The sequence below is a fragment of the Rhinoraja longicauda genome, chromosome 6 (assembly GCF_053455715.1).
Source record: "Rhinoraja longicauda isolate Sanriku21f chromosome 6, sRhiLon1.1, whole genome shotgun sequence".
NCBI lineage: Eukaryota > Metazoa > Chordata > Chondrichthyes > Rajiformes > Arhynchobatidae > Rhinoraja > Rhinoraja longicauda.
This window is the reverse complement of record NC_135958.1, coordinates 54,384,055-54,402,374: the sequence shown is the minus strand read 5'-3', so window position 1 is coordinate 54,402,374 and position 18,320 is coordinate 54,384,055. Positions and strand designations below refer to the sequence as shown.

The 18,320-nt window shown below is 43.4% G+C and overlaps 1 protein-coding gene across 11 annotated transcripts in view; it reads right to left on the bottom strand.

Moving 5' to 3' along the window:
• Positions 1 to 18,320, bottom strand: part of LOC144594466 (rho GTPase-activating protein 44-like) — a 261,024-nt gene that overhangs the window by 96,887 nt on the left and 145,817 nt on the right. For all 11 annotated transcript variants that reach the window (XM_078400964.1, XM_078400970.1, XM_078400973.1 and 8 more), the window contains exon 2: positions 2,179 to 2,218. In XM_078400964.1, coding sequence (XP_078257090.1) covers positions 2,179 to 2,218 — 40 coding nt within the window. The remainder of the gene's footprint in view (positions 1 to 2,178; positions 2,219 to 18,320) is intronic.

Here is an 18,320-nt window from a genome sequence, read left to right as displayed (position 1 = left end):
AAAAATTCTCCATATTCAGGGAAGATTCCAATAGATTGCAAAATTGGACATTCAAAACAGAATGGGGAAAAAAGTAGGGAGCTACAAGCCGGTTAACTTAACATCTGACAATGGGAGAATATTGGGAGCGACTATTAAAGATGTTGCAGCAGTTCATTTAGAAATAAATTCAAGGTAATTAGGCCAGGTCAATGTGTTTTTGTGAACCGGAAATCATATCTGACCATTTACTGAGGGTTCTTTGCAGAAGTATTTGAATCCTTTGCAGAATCTTTTACCCGTGGTTGGGGAATCAAGAACCTGAGGACACAGGTTCAAGGTGAGAGGGACAACACTTAATAGGAACTTGAGGAGCAACTTTTTCACTCAGAGGGTGGTGGGTATATGGACCGAGAATCGGACGTAGTAGTTGAGGCAAATATTGTAACAACATTTAAAAGACACTCGGACTGATACATAGATAGGAAAGGTTTAGCTCAGATGAGCATCCTGGTTGGCATGGACTGGATGGGCCAAAGGGCCTGATTCTGTACTGGATGACTGTGTGTAATATGCACTGTAGAAAAAGTGAAATCAGTTGATGATCTTGGATCTCCAGAAGGTATATGATAAGTTGCTGCAATAACAGCTGCAAGATTAGTTGCCTAAAATGAAAGAGAGAGTCGCAATAAATAGTGTAGGGAGGAACTGCAGATGCTAGTTTACACCGAAGATAGACACAAAATGCTGGAGTAACTCAGCGGGACAGGCAGCATCTCTGGATAAATTTGGTCTATTTGTGACTGGAGAGATGCAAGATGTGGTGTGGTTTAAATTTTTTACAATTTATATAATGGATTGATGAAGGCACAGAAAGGACTGCCTGATGATACAAAGGAATGAATGAATGTATGTGGTAAAGAGGACATAGGAGCCTACAAAGGGATATAGATAGGTTAAGTGAGTCGACAACGATTTGGCAAATGGATTACAACATAGCAAGTCAAGAGTCAAGAGTGTTTAATTGTTATAAGTACCGACAATGGAACAATTAAGTTCTTACTTGCAGCAGCTTACCAAGCCTGTAAATGCAATACACACAAATAAATATCATAATTACAAAATTCAGTAAATTAATAACTGTAATTCTAGAGCAAAAAAAACTGGTCCATAGTGGAATGAAAGATCGTTTATTTTTAATAAGGAAAATATAAATAAAAACAAGCGTATTTCCTTAATGTTGAGAGATTACAGGGGTCTGAGATGCATGACTGACACAAGACTAGTACGCTGGGCGGGCAAGTAATCTGGGAAACTAACGGCGTGGAATTGTATATTGTTGGGGCTTTGTTTGGATATTTGATTTGAAATCTTGTGGAAAGACTTTGTCCAATTGTTAACTTCAAAGCACATTAAACAAACCAGAAGATGTAAGTTAAATGGGGCATGGTTTTACGCTGTTAGAGGAAAATTTGTGAGACTGTGTCATTACAAAAATAGATCAAAAAGAAATCAAGGGTTACTGGTAGAATTTTTGCAAAAACAAATGATTAAGGAGGTGATAACAAATAGGTTGGAAAGTTGCCATGAACTTCACATCTTGTGCTCTTTGTCTGATTGGCACTGCTTCAAGCAAACTGATTTTACTGCTGTTTATAATAGACACCTGAACAGTGAACAGTGCATGGTTAATGAGGATGAATAAACTGGACATTAAAAGACAATAGACAATAAGTGCAGGAGTAGGCCATTCGGCCCTTCAAGCCAGCACTGCCATTCAATGTGATCATGGCTGATCATTCTTAATCAGTACCCCGTTCCGGCCTTCTCCCCATACACCCTGACTCCGCTATCATTAAGATGCTGTCTCTCTTGAAAGCATCCAGAGAATTGACCTCCACTGCCTTCTGAGGCAGAGTATTCCACAGATTTAGAACCCTCTGACTGAAAAAGTTCCTCCTCATCTCCGTTCTAAATGGTCTACCCCTTATTCTTAAACTGTGGCCCCTGGTTCTGGACTCCCCCAACATCGGGGGATGGGATGAGATGAGATGCGAAGGGATGAGATGCTCTGTGTCAGTCAATAGTATTGGGTTGAGAGTATTCGATGATACTTTTAGTATAATTGTAGTGAGATGCCAGGATACATGAACAATTCTGCTGTGGTTTCATTAAGCAAAATGGATGAACAAATGTTACCTGAAGCAAATCTTCATTCAATACTTCTGTCTTTTCAGCTCTGCAACAGAGGAAGAAGTTACATTATAATAAACCCAGACGTACAGAACAAGTGTACAAACGTTTCTCAAATTAACCTTTAAATAGCTCGTGCCACTTTGTGAATGCAATGTTAAAGACACATTCCTTTCATACGGCAAAGAATTATCCGTGCAATGTTTACTTAAACCATGAATTTTGAGGTTGCAATATAGGTACAAATTAGAGAGCACGTTTCAGAGCATCTTCCATAAGCTTAAATTGAAAGTTGAAATATCCTTGATAGAGATCAGTTACATTCAATTATATTTAATTATATTATATTTAATAGAATTTGTTTTAGTCTGTCTTTTTTACAAGTATGGAGACACAAGGAACTGCAGATACTGTGAACAAACACAATGTGCTGGCGTAACTCAGTGGGTCAGGCAACATCTCTGGAATGAATGGAAAGATGATGATTCAGGTTCTTCAGATTGCTTGTACTCGGGGAGAGGGGTGGGTGAAGAAAGCTGGAAAGAGATGGTGATAAGACAAAGCCTTTCTTCCCCTTATTATAATCAGTCTGAAGAAGTGTTCTGACTTGAAACATCTATTGCTTTTCCATCCCTCCACAGATGCTGCCTGACCTTCTGAGTTACTCTAGCACTTTGTGCTTTGTTTAGCAAATTTGCTGAGTGTTGATAACATTAACGCTGCACAAATGATGTGGACCATTTACTAAGCATGATGTTATGGCAGAGCTGAATCAATTCTGCTTCTGAATCATTCTCGGCTGTGTCCATATACGAAATTCGGCTGAGTCGCTTACTACCCTGACAACCTTTCAAACCAAAGTTCCCTGGTGTTAAGAAGATTTAAGAAAAAAAATCAAAAGAAGTAAAAAACATCAAAAAGGCGGCGCGTTAGCAGAGCGGTATTGCTGCCTTACAGCGCTGGAGACCCGGGTTCGATCACGACTACGGGTGCTGTATGTAGGGAGATTGCACGTTCTCCCCATGACTGCGTGGGTTTTCAAGTCAAGTCAAGTCAAGTCAAGTCAAATTTATTTGTCACATACACATACTCGATGTGCAGTGAAATGAAAGTGGCAATGCCTGCGGGTTGTGCACAAAAATAATTACAGTTTTCTCCGAGATTATCCATTTCCTCCCACACTCCAAAGACGTACAGGTTTGTAGGTTAATTAGCTTGGTGCATGTGTAAATTGTCCTTAGTGAGTGTAGGATAGTGTTAATGTGCGGGGCGGATTCGGTGGGCTGAAGGGCCTGTTTCCATGCTGAATCTCTAAACTAAACTAAGTAAGCATTTTAATGTTCTCTGTTTATTTCAATAGTTATCATATTTCCCCCTCAAAAGTCCTATTGGCTGGTGTATAAAACAAGTTCTGAAAGAACTCAGTGAGTCAGACAGCATCTGTGGAGGGAATAGAGCGATGGCGTTGGCTTTATTATCTAAGATACACGTGGAAACAATATCTCTGAAAACTATACCCTTTGACCTGGGGAGTAATCACATTTTTCAAACAGCTAACATTCTTTAGTATTAATTGATTTATTTGCTTTTAGGAATGGTTCTGACCCAAGGTTTTGCCTGTCATTTCCCTCCACAAATGCTGCATGCCTCACTGAGTTCCTCCAGCACTACCTTTGCTCAAGATTTCAGCATCTAAAGTCTGATTGAAAGATTGAAGAAATTAGCAATGGAAACAGGCCCTTCGGCCCACTGAGCCCATGCCAACCAATGTACACTGGTTCACACTAGCGGTCTGAAGAAGGGTTCCAACCCGAAACGTCACCTATTCCTTTTCTCCAGAGATGCTGCCTGACCTGCTGGGTTACTCCAGCATTTTGTTTCTATCATTGGTTCACACTAGTTCTATGTTATTCCACTTTCGCATCCACTCCCTACACACTGGGGGCAATTTGCAGAAGCCAATTAACCTGGATTTCCATGCGTCTTTGGGGATGTGGGAGGAAACCGGAGCAGCCGGAGGAAACCCATGTGGTACAAGAGAGAACATACAAACTCCACACAGACAGCACCCGAGGTCAGGATTGAACCGGGGTCTTGTGCACTAAGAGGCATCAGCTCTACCCGCTGCGCTGCTGTGCTGCCTTTTGTCTAACCCCTTGGCCGGGGGTCCATTTTATGAAAAAAAACAAATGATTTATACATTTTTCTCACTCCTGGCTTGCGTTTTTAATATTTTGAATATGTCATAACCATAAAATTACAAGTTCTTAATATTATTTGCTTCATTATCTGAGATACCAGTGCACACAGTACTTCTGAAAATAAATGCATTTTCAGAAATGCAATGCTGACATTGGTAAATGCATGCTGCAGATACCTAACTTTCGCTGGTGGTGATTGATTTCTCTAATACCGATATAAAAATATTACATGTATGTTCTAAGCACATTTCATAAACACAAAAGCAAACAGCAAGGTTAGCACCTGAATTAAACCCAGCACATTCTATAGCATCTGCTGCAGTCAATGACCTTGAACTAAATGACCCTTGACAATGCAGCATTATCAACACGATCTGCACTGACACTTTATAATGAGAATGCACAGAGATCTGTATATTCAAAGAGAATCTGATATTTATAGCAATTTCCAAGATTAATTATAGGCATCCGATATTTTTTGCTCGGCATTACATAATTCTCAATACGCCGATGTTCCAACACAGTGAGGAGGGTCCAGACCTCAGTTTCTTCTTAATCATCCTGTGGATGCTGCCAAGGTAATGAAGGAATTCGAGGAACCGGATGAAATACTGAATCTTTGAAAAGTCAGCAGTCAGAACTTCTTCTCTCGACCCACGGAGGCGAGAATACGACACACTGCTTCTATCTTCATTGAGCAAAGGCATCTTGAAGTGCGAACGTTATCTTGCAGGTTCAGATTGCAATGGTGTTTTTAAATAACCTTTTATCAGTAATTGCATCTACAAGACGAGCAGTTCGAAGCTCGTTCCTTCTGCAGACTGGCCAGAGTGCTGAGTCAGCTTGCAGTTGCCGTTTTACTGAATGCTCCCTGCCTTCTTGATTCACCGCTCCATCCTGCAATACCCTGGATTTTAAGGTCAAAGCGATTCGGTCTATGCTAAGAAAAAAAAACTGCAGTTGATGTACACACCAGACTGATCATCAGAGAAGATTAACTCCTGGCTGACTGTCTTTAGTCTTTAGACTTTAGAGATACAGCGCGGGAAACCGGCCCGATCGCCCACCGACTCCACACCGACCAACGATCACCCCGTACACTAGCCTTATTCTAGAGACGATTTACAATTTATACCAGAGCCAATTTACCTACAAACATGTACGTCTTTGGAGTGTGGGAGGAATCTGGAGCATCTGGAAAAAACCCACATCATCACAGGGAGAACGTACAAACTCCGTACAGACAACACCCGTAGTCAGGATCGAACCTGGGTCTCTGGTGCTGTAAGGCAGCTGCTCCACTGTGCCGCCTATCATTTGAATACTTCTCAGATTACATCCTTGTGGAATACAGCCAGCTATTTTCCCTTCAATTGCTAACAAATCTTTTTTTTTTTTTTGGCACTAAATATCTTGAAAAAATATGTGGCAAAGCAGACTAATTGTCCTTTAAATACACTTGTTAGTAATTAAATGAAAATTGTACTCAATCTTTTCGGTTAGGTTAGGTTTATTATTGTCACATGTACTGAGGTATAGTGAAAAGCTTTGTTTGCATGCTATCCAAACATCAGATATACCATATATAAATATTATCTGGTCAAACACAAGTTTGATAAAGCAAAGGCATAGATAGAGCAAAGGATAAGATATGGAGTGCAGAATATAGTTCTCAACATTGTAATGCATCAGTTCCATAGACAAAGTTCACGAGAAAGTTAGATTTAGCTCTAAGGGCAAAAGGAATCAAGGGATATGGGTAAAAAGCAGGAACGGGGCACTGAATTCAGATGATCAGCCACGATCATATTGAATGGCGGTGCTGGCTCGAAGGGCCAAATGGCCTACTCCTGCACCTATTTTTCTATGTTTCTACGTTTCGATGTTAACATCTTCAATGGGGTAAAGGTGAATCGGGCAGTTTCCTGGTTTATGGTAACCCTTGGTTAAACAGATATCCAATCAAGGGACAAAAACAATTGTCTTCTCAACACATGATTTGCCCTTTACTTCATCAATAAGCCTGGATGTTTCCAGCTGTTCTTTAAGATGTCACTCTCCAAGAGATAGATTAAAAGCCTTCCTACATGTAGCATGGCCATTGTCACCCATTCCTTCTCTCTAGCGATGCTGCCTGTCCCACTGAATTGCTCCAGCATTTTGTGTCTACCATAGGTTTAAGAGCACTGGCCCAGTGGTAGTTCCAGTAATAACTGGGACAAAGCTTGTGCTTTCCAAACTTTGCTGGTGATGCGGAAAACCTTTGTTTCTTCTACACACTTCCTTCGCGCACAATCTGAGGGTTATTGTTGTGCCCCTATCTAAAAGCCTCTTATATGCCACTATCGTATCTGCCTCCACCACCACCACCACTGGCATTGTGTTCCATGCCCCCACCATATGTGTCATGAACTTTTTCCTGCAACATGGATGTTCCTAAGGTGCATGAAAGCCTTTATACATCAATGCCATATTTGCAGTTGATGAGAGGGGGCCGCGAATGGCCTGCACTACCATACAAAGTCTTGGCTGCGCAAGTAAAATACAAGGGCCTCAAATGTGGCTGCTAACAATCTAAAAGGATGCTGAATGTTTAATTATTATCTATATACTAAAACTCTCGTTTGTTTGTTTGTTCCTGAACTACGGCCAAAGCGGTACACGATAGCGCGACAAGTTTAGGCCCACCTTACTCACCGTCGGCCCTTTGGTGCTAATGGAAGAAATTTCATTGAAATCGGTGTTATATTTTTAAAGTTATTCACATTTTAAAGTTTAAATCTATCTCATAGGGGGTGGAGGGAGGTGGGGGGAGGAGGGAGGATAAGGGGGGTTGAGGGGGATGGAATGGGGGGGAGGGGAAGGGGGGGAGGGGAAAGGGGGGAGGGGAAGGGGGGGAAGGGGGGAGGGGAGGTGGAGGGAGGGGGAGGAGGGAGGGAGAGGAGGGGGTGGAGCGGAGGGGGAGGGGGGAGAGGGGAGGGGATGGAGCGGAGGGGGAGGGGGGAGCGGGGAGGGGGTGGAGCGGAGGGGGAGGGGGGAGAGGGGAGGGGGTGGAGCGGAGGGGGAGGGGGGAGAGGGGAGGGAGGGGAGAGGGGAGGGGGGAGAGGGGAGGGGGGAGAGGGGGGGGAGAGGGGGAGGAGAGGGTGCTGCACCAATGCAGGAGAGATTTGGGCCCAACTTGGTCTAGTACCACCTAAACCTCTTAACTATCTTTTTTAATGTTATACCATTTGCTTCTTCTGGATTGTGGTAGTCTCTCTGTAATATTAGTTTAAATCCTGGTTTGACATCTTACTGAGTTATAGTCCTTTGAAATAGGTCTCAGTAAACATAATTCCTTTTCTATCATTTGTTATTTATTTTAAGGTGAGAAGGGCAAGAATTTAGCATTTTGTAAAAAGGTTATTCTCATTTTATATTAACAAACTGCAAATTCAACAATTCTTTAAGTGCAATGTTAATGTCCCCAGCATACCAAAGCAGACAGTTAGCATGACAATGAATGCTTTATCCAATGTGACTTCTTCTGCACAAGCACTATCACTGAGTATAGAGTTGGGAGGTTATGTTGCAGTTGTATAAGACGTTGGTGAGACTGCATCTAGAATATTGTGTTCAGTTTTGGGCACCATGTTATAGGAAAGATATTGTCAAGCTTGAAAGGGTTCAGAAAAGATTTATGAGGATGTTGCCAGGACTAGAGGGCGTGAGCTTTTGGGAGAGGTTGAGTAGGCTGGGACTCTGTTCCATGGAGCGCAAGAGGATAAGGGGTGATCGAGTAAGCGGTGCTGGCTCGAAGGGCAAAATGGCCTCCTCCTGCACCTATTTTCTATGTTTCTATCTTATAGAGGTGCATAAGATCATGAGAGGATTAGATCGGGTAGATGCACAGAGTCTTTTGCCCAGAGTAGGGGAATCGAGGACCAGAGGACATTGGTGCAAGGTGAAGGGGAAAAGATTTATTAGGAATTCGAGGGGTAACCTTTTCACACAAAGGGTGGTGGGTGTATGGAACAAGCTGCCAGAGGAGGTAGTTGAGGCTGGGACTATCCCATTGTTTAAGAAACAGTTAGACAGTACATGGATAGGACAGGTTTGGAGGGATATGGACCAAGCGCAGGCAATTGGGATGAGTGTAGCTGGGACATTGTTGGCCGATATGGGTGAGTTGGGCCGAAGGGCCTGGTACACTCTATGTCTCTTTGACTCATTTTAGACAGTAAACAAAAATCCAAATCAATATTTTCACGATTCAAGTACCCTCCTGGGATCAACACATGTCAAAATGTGTTTGCAATTTTATTTGCAAACACAGTTGAACCAATTTCTTCACATTTACTTCAAATCTATGAGAGGATTAATTCAGAAAAAAATCCAGTAAATGTGAGGAATTCTTTATTTTTAGAGATAGAGCGTGGAAAAAGGCCCTTCGGCCCACCAAGTCCACTCTGACCAGTGATCAGCCTGGACATTAGCACTATCCTACACATTTGAGACAATTTTACAACTTATTAAAGCCAATTAACCTGCAAACCTTTGGAGTGCAGGAGGAAACCGGAGCACCCAGAGAAAACCCACGCGGTCACAGGGAGAACTTACAAACTCCATAGACAGCACCCGTAGTTTGGATCGAACCCGGGTCTCTGGCGCTGTAAGGCAGCGACTCTACCATTACCCAACTGTGCCTCCCTTTGTGCCACTATGCCCCCCTTTTCGTAGAAAAAAAATCTTGAGAATCAGTGTTTGGTGTTTATGTAGGGCAAACATACAGGACAGTTATAATTAACCCAGAAATCTTAATATATCATTTCATTGCCACTAATGTCAGTTTAACTTTGCATATATGCAGGTCTTCTTGCATTTCTGAATGGATAGAAGTCATTTTTCACTGAAAGACTGCAATATCTGACAATAAATTTCAAAAGCAGACTGAACCAAAATATCATACAACATATAAATCTTCCTTCCCCCCCCCCCCCCCCCCCCCCCCCCTCGTCCCACAATAAATCTGAAGAAGGGTCCTGAGCCAAGATGTCATCTGTCCATGTTCTCCAGAGATGGTGCCCGACACACTGAGTTACTCCCACATTTGCGGCTTTAAAAAAAATAAACAAGCTCCTGCAGTCCCTCGTGTCTCCATTTCAATGGTTTGATGGGCAGTGGACCAAAAGCTTTGTAGTCATGGATTCACAGAGTTATGCAGCACAGAAACAGGTCCTTTCGTCCAACTCATCCATGTCGACCAAGATGCCCATTTGCCCGCTTTAAGATAGACACAAATTGCTGGAGTAACTCAACAGGTCAGGCAGCATCTCTGGAGAAAAAGAATAGGTGACGTTTCTGGTCAGTCTCAAGATTGGGGAACCAACCTGAAACATTAGCCATCCTTTTTCTCCAGAGATGTTGCCTGACCCACTGAGTCACTCCAGGACTTTCTATCTTCAGTATAAACCTGCATCTGCAGTTCCCTCCATACAATGATCTTGACCTTCACTGATTTAACAGTGAAAGAAGACGCACAGTGCTGGAGTGACACAACGGGTCAGGCAGCATCTCTGGAGAACATGGATAGTTGATATTTTGGGTCGCGGTCCCTCTTCAAACTGAATGTGGTGGTGGGGACCAGGAAGAGAGGAGGGGCAAAACAAAATCTGACAGGTGATAGGCGGATACAGGTGAGGGGGGTCTTTAGATAGGCAGATGATTGGACAAAGGCCTGAGAACCCATTCGGCCTTTGAAAATCCTCCTTACCTGTATCCACCTATCACTCACCAGACTTTGTCCTGCCCCCATCTCTCTTCCAGCTTTCTCCCCCACCTTTGCAATCAATCTATAGAAGGGTCCCAACCCGAAACATCACCTATCCATGTTCTCCATAAAATGCTGCCTGACACGCTGAGCTATTCCAGCACTTTGTGTCTTTTTTTTGTAAACCAGCATAAGCATTCCCTTGTATCTTCTGATTTAACGGTACAAGGGTCAGGTAGAAAAAAGCAATCAGTGAATGCAAGATTGCCCTTTGACCAGCTAAAAAGGTGTTAAGCACAACAATCATGAAAATAGACATTCGGAGGAATTTAGTTAACACCCAAGAATTTAGTTAAACCAGCAGATAACCCAACTGGAACTACTGAAGGAGGCAACTTTAGAACAAGAAGATGAAGTATTAATTCAATGATTCCAAACACAGAGAGACACACACACAGAGGGAATATCGCAATATTGAAAGATCATGCTTCATTCAATGTTTTGTGAACTAATTTATCCCCATTGTACAATTAACTGCTCCTTTATAAAAGAAAGTTAAGTAATATTTTCTGTCATTTATGTCTTTGAAATTTGTTTTCTAACTCTTATAATTTTCTAAAGTGATTGCAGCTGCAAATTCTTGGCTCCTGACACAAAATGAATGTAAACACTCCCTCAGACTGTTTTTCTGGCACCCAAACTTCCAACGCTGAGGATATGTTTCCAGCGGCAGTTTTCTCACATTCAATACGGTTGACAACAATGGTGTGACGTTAACCCGTTCCGGACAACAAGTATTTGTTCATGTCAAACAACCTGAGCACAAAATGTCACCCAAGATGGACACAAAAAGCTGGAGTAACTCAGCGGGTCAGACGGCATCCCTGGAGACAAGAAATAGATGATGTTTTGGGTTGGGACCCTTCTTCAGACTCAGAGGGGGAGCAGTGAGAGAGGACGTCACCTATTCCTTTTCTCCAGAGATGTTGCCTGACCTGCTGAGTTATTTTGTGTCTATCTTTGGTGTAAACCAGCACCTGCAGTTCCTTCCTGCTCAAAACGTCACTATTTGCAAGATTTGCAAATATCCCAAGCAGTCTCACTTCTAGCACTTTGGAGATAGCTTTAGAGACGCAGCAAGGAAACAGGCCCTTCATCTCACCGAGTCCACGCCGAACAGGGAACACCTACATATCAGTTCTGTGATATCCCACTTTTGCATCCGACACACAAGGGGAAATTTACAAAGGCCAATTACCCTACAACCCGCATGTCTTCAGAATGTGGGGGGGAACCAGAGCACCTGGAGGAAACTCACACGGTCACAGGGAGAACGTACAACCTCCACATAGACAACACCCGTAGTCAGGATTGAACGCCGTTCTCTAGCGTTGTAAGGCAGCAACTCTGCTGCTCCTAATACAGGATAAGGCAGGATAAGGCTGAAGAAGACTGTTCAGTCTGAAGAAGGGTTTCGACCCGAAACGTCACCCATTCCTTCTCTCCTGAGATGCTGCCTGACCTGCTGAGTTACTCCAGCATTTTGTGATACCTTCGATTTGTACCAGCATCTGCAGTTATTTTCCATTCTGGCCTTCCATCACAGTGAGGAGATGACTGGAGGAGACTCACTGTAATGGATGTTTCTTTTGTTTAGTGTTGGTTTATGATTGTATGTGTTATTGCACATTTTTATTGCTTATTTTTATTGGTCCTATTGTTAAACTGCGGGTAATTTTTCATTTCACTGCACATTTATGTGTATGTGACAAATAAATTGACTATTGACTATTGACATAAGGCAGGATAATATTCCTATTAAAGATGAAGATTGGAGCCAGTGAGTGGGCTGTGGGCTCACCTGAACTGCCCTCAGCAGCTCCCTGAGGGTTCAGAAGATGGGCTACGGGAGACTCTAGGGCAGCAGAGTGGTGGTTGCGGGAGGAGAGAGGATGGCGCATTCAGGGGTCGAGGAGTCAGTGGGGTGGGCTGCTGGATGCCCCGCAGCAGCCGGTGGATCGCGTGGATTGGACGCCCCACTGAGGTCAGACGAGCGCGCAGATTGGACGCGGCCTGCATCGGCACGGAGCAGCGGTGGAGGGCACCGACAGTATCGCCAGGCCAGGCCAGGCCAACCCCTGCACCACCAACCCAGTGCCACTGCAAGGACAAGATAAGTCTCTATACCTCGACAACAAGCCTTTAAGCCCATGATAGGACTGGATATTCCTATATAGTATATCTGTGGAATATAGTGGTGAATCTGTGGAATTCTTTGCCACAGAAGGCTGTGGAGGCCGTCAGTGGATATATTTAAGGCAGAGATTCATAGATTTTGATTACTACAGGTATCAGAGGTTATGGAGAGAAGGCAGGAGAATGGGGTTAGGAGGGAGAGCCATGATTGAATGGCGGAGTAGATTTGAAGGGCCAAATGGCCTAATTCTACTCCTATCACTTATGACCTTATGATATCTTTAAGAACTTGATATTTGAAAGGTACAAGATAGCACGAGACATGGGTCTCTTGTGTACTGTCCTAGACAAAATCCACTATTCTTACAACCATTGCACTCTTGTATTTATGTATGATTTTGCTAGATTGTATGCAAAACAAAGAATTTCACTATATCTAAGTACATGTGACAATAAAATACTATTGATGACACTAGGAAATGCTGAGAAAGTTTATTATTATTAGTTTATTATTTTCTCGTGTACTGAGGTATAGCGAAAAGCTTTTTTGTTGCTAAAAAGATTCTGCAAAAAGACTACATGATTACAATCAAACCATCCATAGTGTACAGATATCGGATAGATGGTATAACATTTAGTGCAGATGCTGGTTTACAAAAATGGGCACAAAGTGCTTTGTGTCTTTGTGTTAGCAGGTACTATCGCTATGTTTAAGAAACAATTGGACAGGTACATGGATAGGTTAGGTTTAGAGGGATATGAGCCAAACGCATGCAGGTGGACTAGTGTAGATGGAACATGTTGGTCAGTGTGGGCAAGCATGGCCGAAGGGCTTGTTTCCACGCTGTATGACTCTGTGGTGGAGTAAATTAATAAGGTCAGGCAGGATCTCGGGAGAACATGGCTACGTGACGTTTTGAGTTTGGAGTACTATTGATTGTTGACTATTGAAATGGAGACTCAAGAAGGGTCCCGAGTCTGAAGACAGATCCTGACCCGAACTGACGTCTGTCTATTTCCCCTTGCAGATCCTGTCTCACCCACTTAGTTCCTCCAGCAGTTTGTCCTATAATAAGATTCTAGCACCAGTAGTCTCATGTGTCATTATAAAGGACAATATAAATGCTTTCCAACATGAAGCAATCATGGAACAGACAGCATTCTGAGATGTACTTCACATTATCATCCATTTATAAGACGGCTTGAATAACCCCAACAATATTATCATTAAAGTTAATCAAAGTTACAGAATTTTCCACCAATTTAAAACCATATTATTGTTATTTAGTAAATTCCAATTAAAGATATTCCAAGGATTTGCAATAAGGTAGATGGTAGGGCAGGGCCACTCTCTAGTTGGAAATAGGATGGTTCAGTTGCTTGGTAACAGCTGGGAAGAAACTGCCCCTGAATCTGGAGGTGTGTGTTTTCACACTTCTATACTCTAGCCTGATGGGAGAGGGGAAAAGGGACTGTCCAAGGTTAGACTCATCCTTGATTGTGCTGGTGGCCTTGCCGAGGCAGCGTGAAGTGAATTACACCCAATTACACTGCCATACCCATGGGAACCATTAGGATAATTCTCAGCACTGATAGGTTTTAGTGAAATGAATACGAAATATAGTGAAAAGACACTATAGGTGCTGTCTGTACAGGGTTTGTACATTCTCCCCGTGACCTGCCTAGGTTTTCTCCAGGTGCTCCGGTGTCCTCACACACTCCAAAGACGTACAAGTTTGTAGGCTAATTGGCTTGGTAAAATTGTAAATTGTCCCTAGTGCGTTGAATGGTGTTAATGTGCGGGGATCGCTGGTTGGCGTGGACTTGGTGGGCCAAAGAGCCTGTTTCTGCGCTGTATCTTTAAACTCGACTAAAAATGGGTGTCACAGTGGGTGTCACAGCTGGTAGAAATGCTGCCTCACAGCGCCACAGATCCGGATTCCATCCTGACCTCGGGTGCTGCCTGTATGGAGTTTTCATGTTCTTTCTGTGACTACTTGGATTTCCTCCAGGTGTTCCGGTATCCTCACACATTCCAAAGAAATGCGGGGTTGTAGGTTAATTGGCCTCTGTAAAATTGCCCTGACCGTGTAGGTAGTGTATGTGAAAGTGGGATGAGATGGAACCAATGTGAACAGGTCAGCATGAACTCAGTAGGCCGAAGGGCCTGTTTCCATGCTGTATCTTCAAACTAAACTAAACTTAAGCTGTGAATTCTACAGCAGTGGAAGCTTTATAAATAATAAAAAGTTATTATTAGCTACCCTAGCCCTAGCAAATGAAAGTCTCTAGCTTTAGACTTTAGAGATACAGTACGGAAATAGGCCCTTTGGCCCTCCACGTCCGGCGATCACCACTACGCTAGTTTTATCCTAGAAACTAGGGACAATTTACAGAGGCCAATCAACCTACAAACTTGCACGTCTTTGGAGAGGAAGCCAGACCACAGGGAGAAAACCACCGTGGTCACAGGGAGAACATACAAACTCTGTACAGACAGCACACCTCCTCTGTGCCCTACCTGTATGTGCACATTGGTTCCATCTCATGATCGAACGTGGGTCTCTGGGGCTGTAAGGCTGCCAATCTATCGCTGCCCCACTGTGCCACCCCGCCGCTTATGTTGGGAGTAGCACAGCCTAAGCATATGTGAAAGTAAGCAGTTAATGAATGTCTATTGAGTTAGTAGTTCACTGGTGCATTGGGGGATGGGGAGGGGCACGACATGTTGTGTCAGACTGCTGAGAAAACAACATCTGCTGTGTACACAGTGTCCACTGGCACAGACCTCATGTCCAGCTGTACAACGCTACCTGCTGCTGCACTTTCAGCTCAGTGAAACTCAGCATCACTCACTGTGTTCATATGAAGTGAGTCAATATCCAAATTGATTCAGTGTCATGGAGTCATACAGCATGGTAACAGGCCCTTCGGCCCAACTTGTCCACACCGAACAACATGCACAGAGCGGCACGGTGGCGCAGCGGTAATGTTGCTGCTTTACAGCGCCAGAGACCCGGGATCGATGCTGACCACGAGTGCTGCCCCTACCGAATTTGTACGTTCTCCCCGTGACCTGCGTGGATTTTCTCCGGGAGCTCCGGTTTCATCCAACACTCCAAAGTTTGTAGGCTAATTGGCTTGGTGAAACTGTAAATTGTCCCTAGTGTGTAGGATAGTGTTAGTGTGCGGGGATCGTTGGGCAGCACAGACATGGTGGGCCTGTTTCTGTGCTGTATCTCTAAAACTTAAAAAACTAAAACTCAGGGGGGTGAGGCAGCATCTCTGGAGAACACAGATAGGCGATGTTTCGGGCCGAGACCCTTCGCAGGAGTTTGTGTAGAAATTCACTGAGGGCTTCGCTATAATTGCTGGCCGAGAATGCACATCAACCACACGGGAAGACATTATGATTTGTTATCTGCACTAAACATTAATAGAATGCCACCTAAAATAATCATGTGACCCAGATGCCAGAGTGCTGCACTCTTCCACAACATTGGAGGGGAGATGGGAATAAAACACTCCTGTTCACAGTTGTGTCATCAGCAGTTATCTCATCAGCACCACTTTGACACGAGGCAGCCTGTGCCAACACTGAGGGAACGTTCCCCCTCACCTACCTGCATTCACATGTGACTTGGCAGGGTTGCTCAGCGCCTCTCCTGCAGAATTAACGTGCTAACAGTAACCCTCTTTTTATTCCAGCTGCTAAGAAAGATTTTAGTTGGTTTTAGCAAACTTCGGTTCACAATGTAACCCTTTCACTCTCACCATGCACTAATGACAAAAGTGGTCTTCATTGATGAGTTGGACTGAAGGGACTGAATCCTATAACTCTATAGGAATGGCATTTCTATTAGATAAGGTGTTCATAAGTTCAAAAGTTCTAGGAGCAGAAATAGGCCATTCGGCCCATTAAGTCTATTCCTCCATTCAACCATGGCTGATCTGCCTTTCCCTCTCAACCCCATTCTCCTGCCTTCGCCCCATCACCCTTACGAATCAAATCAAGTTAAATCAAGACCCCAACCGCTTGTCGAGGTGAATGGAGATGATGTAGAGAATTGATTTGATGTTGAGTAGGGGATTCCTTAGGTTGCAGGTTCAATTCCCACACATAATTGGCACACAAATTCTAATTCATGATTGTGCACAGACCGAGAGTTTCTATACTGGTAACCATTTTAATTCCTCTTCACATTCCCACACTGACCTTTCTGTCCTGGGCCTCCACCATTGCCAAAGTGAGGCAGATGATAATTAGTGGAGGGAGCAGGTCCAAATATTCCACTTGGATAGCTTACAACCCCAACAGTATGAACACTGAATAATTCAATTTTGGGTTACTACCAAATGCCCCACCCCCTTTTTTATCCCCTCACTTCCTCCTCTGTGCCCTACCTGTATGTGCACCAATTTGCCCCCTCCCCCTCTCCTTTCACTTACATTCTTTCTCTAGGTTCATAATTCGCAACTCTTCAATCCTTTTATCTCATACCTTCAGTCTTTTCATCTCTGGCATTTACCTATCAACCTCCCCTTCCTCATCCCTCACCTGTATCCACATCACTTGCCAGGCTTTGTCTTGGCCCAAGATAGACACAAAAGCTGAAGTAACTCAGTGGGTCAGGCAGCATCCCTGGAGAAAAGGAATAGGTGACGTTTTGGATCGAAACCCTTCTTCAGACTGCTGGCCCATCTCCTTTTCAACTCCCCCACCACCATCAGTCTGAAGAAAGGTCCCGAGCCAAAACGTCACCTATAATGAGAGGAATAGATCGGGTAGATGCACAGAGTCTCTTCCCAGGGTAGGTGAATCGAGGACCGGAAAACATTGGTTTAAGGTGAAGGGGAAAAGATTTAATAGGAATCTGAGGGGTAACCTTTTCACACAAAGGGTGGTGGATGTATAGAACAAGCTGGCTGAGGAGGTAGTTGAGGCAGCGACTATCCCAACATTTAAAAAGCAGTTAGACAGGTGCACGGATAGGACAGGTTTGGAGGGATATGGACCAAATGCTGGCAGTTGGGACCAGTGTAGCTGGGACATTGTTGGCTGGTGTGGGCAAGTTGGGCCGAAGGGCCTGTTTCCACACTGTATCACTTAATGACTCCATGTTCTGCAGAGGTGCTGCCTAACCCTCTCAAGTTACTCCAGCACTTTGTATTTTATTATATACATAATAGCAATGTCAGGATTAAAAAGTACTAATTCAATTATTGTTGTGCTGAGGTAAATTTTATGATGCATTATATTTTACACGAATCTCCTTCTTTGATCAGTCGCTTCTATTGGGGAGCTCTCCAATCTCCTTGTGCACCAGAAAGCCCATGTTGTTTTTGTATCTACACAAAGGTAATTCTAACCCTGCACACCAGAGGGCCGTTCACTCTCTCCACCATTCAAATGACAATTCCACCGTGATGTGTTTGAAGAACGGTCCCGACCCGAAACGTTACCTGTTCAAGTAATGGATGCTGCCTCACCCACTGAGATACTCCAGCACCTTATGTCTTTTATTGTAAACCAGCATCTGCAGTTCCTTGCGTCCATATTTCAACCATTATTACATTTTGAATTTGTGATCTTTTTTCTATAGTGAATATAGACTGATCTTAAATAGTTCCTAAAATTCATGTGATCGGAGCAGAAATAGGTCATTTGGCCCATCATGTCCACTCTGCCATTCTATCATGTATTTCCTCTCTTTCCCTCTCAACCCCATTCTCCTGCCTTCTCCGCATAACCTCTGACACTCGTCCTAATCAAGAATCTATCTATATCTGCCTTAAAAAATGTTCATTGACTTGGCTTCCACAACTGTTTGTGCCAATGAATTTCACAGATTCACCCCCCTCTGACTAAAGAAAGACATAAAAAATTCTGTGCACCACACGGTTGTTTATTCGAAAAACTTCTGAATTAAAATTTCAACATCAGTATTCATATATTACCATTATTATATCATTAGTCAAAATACTAAGCAAAATACAAACTG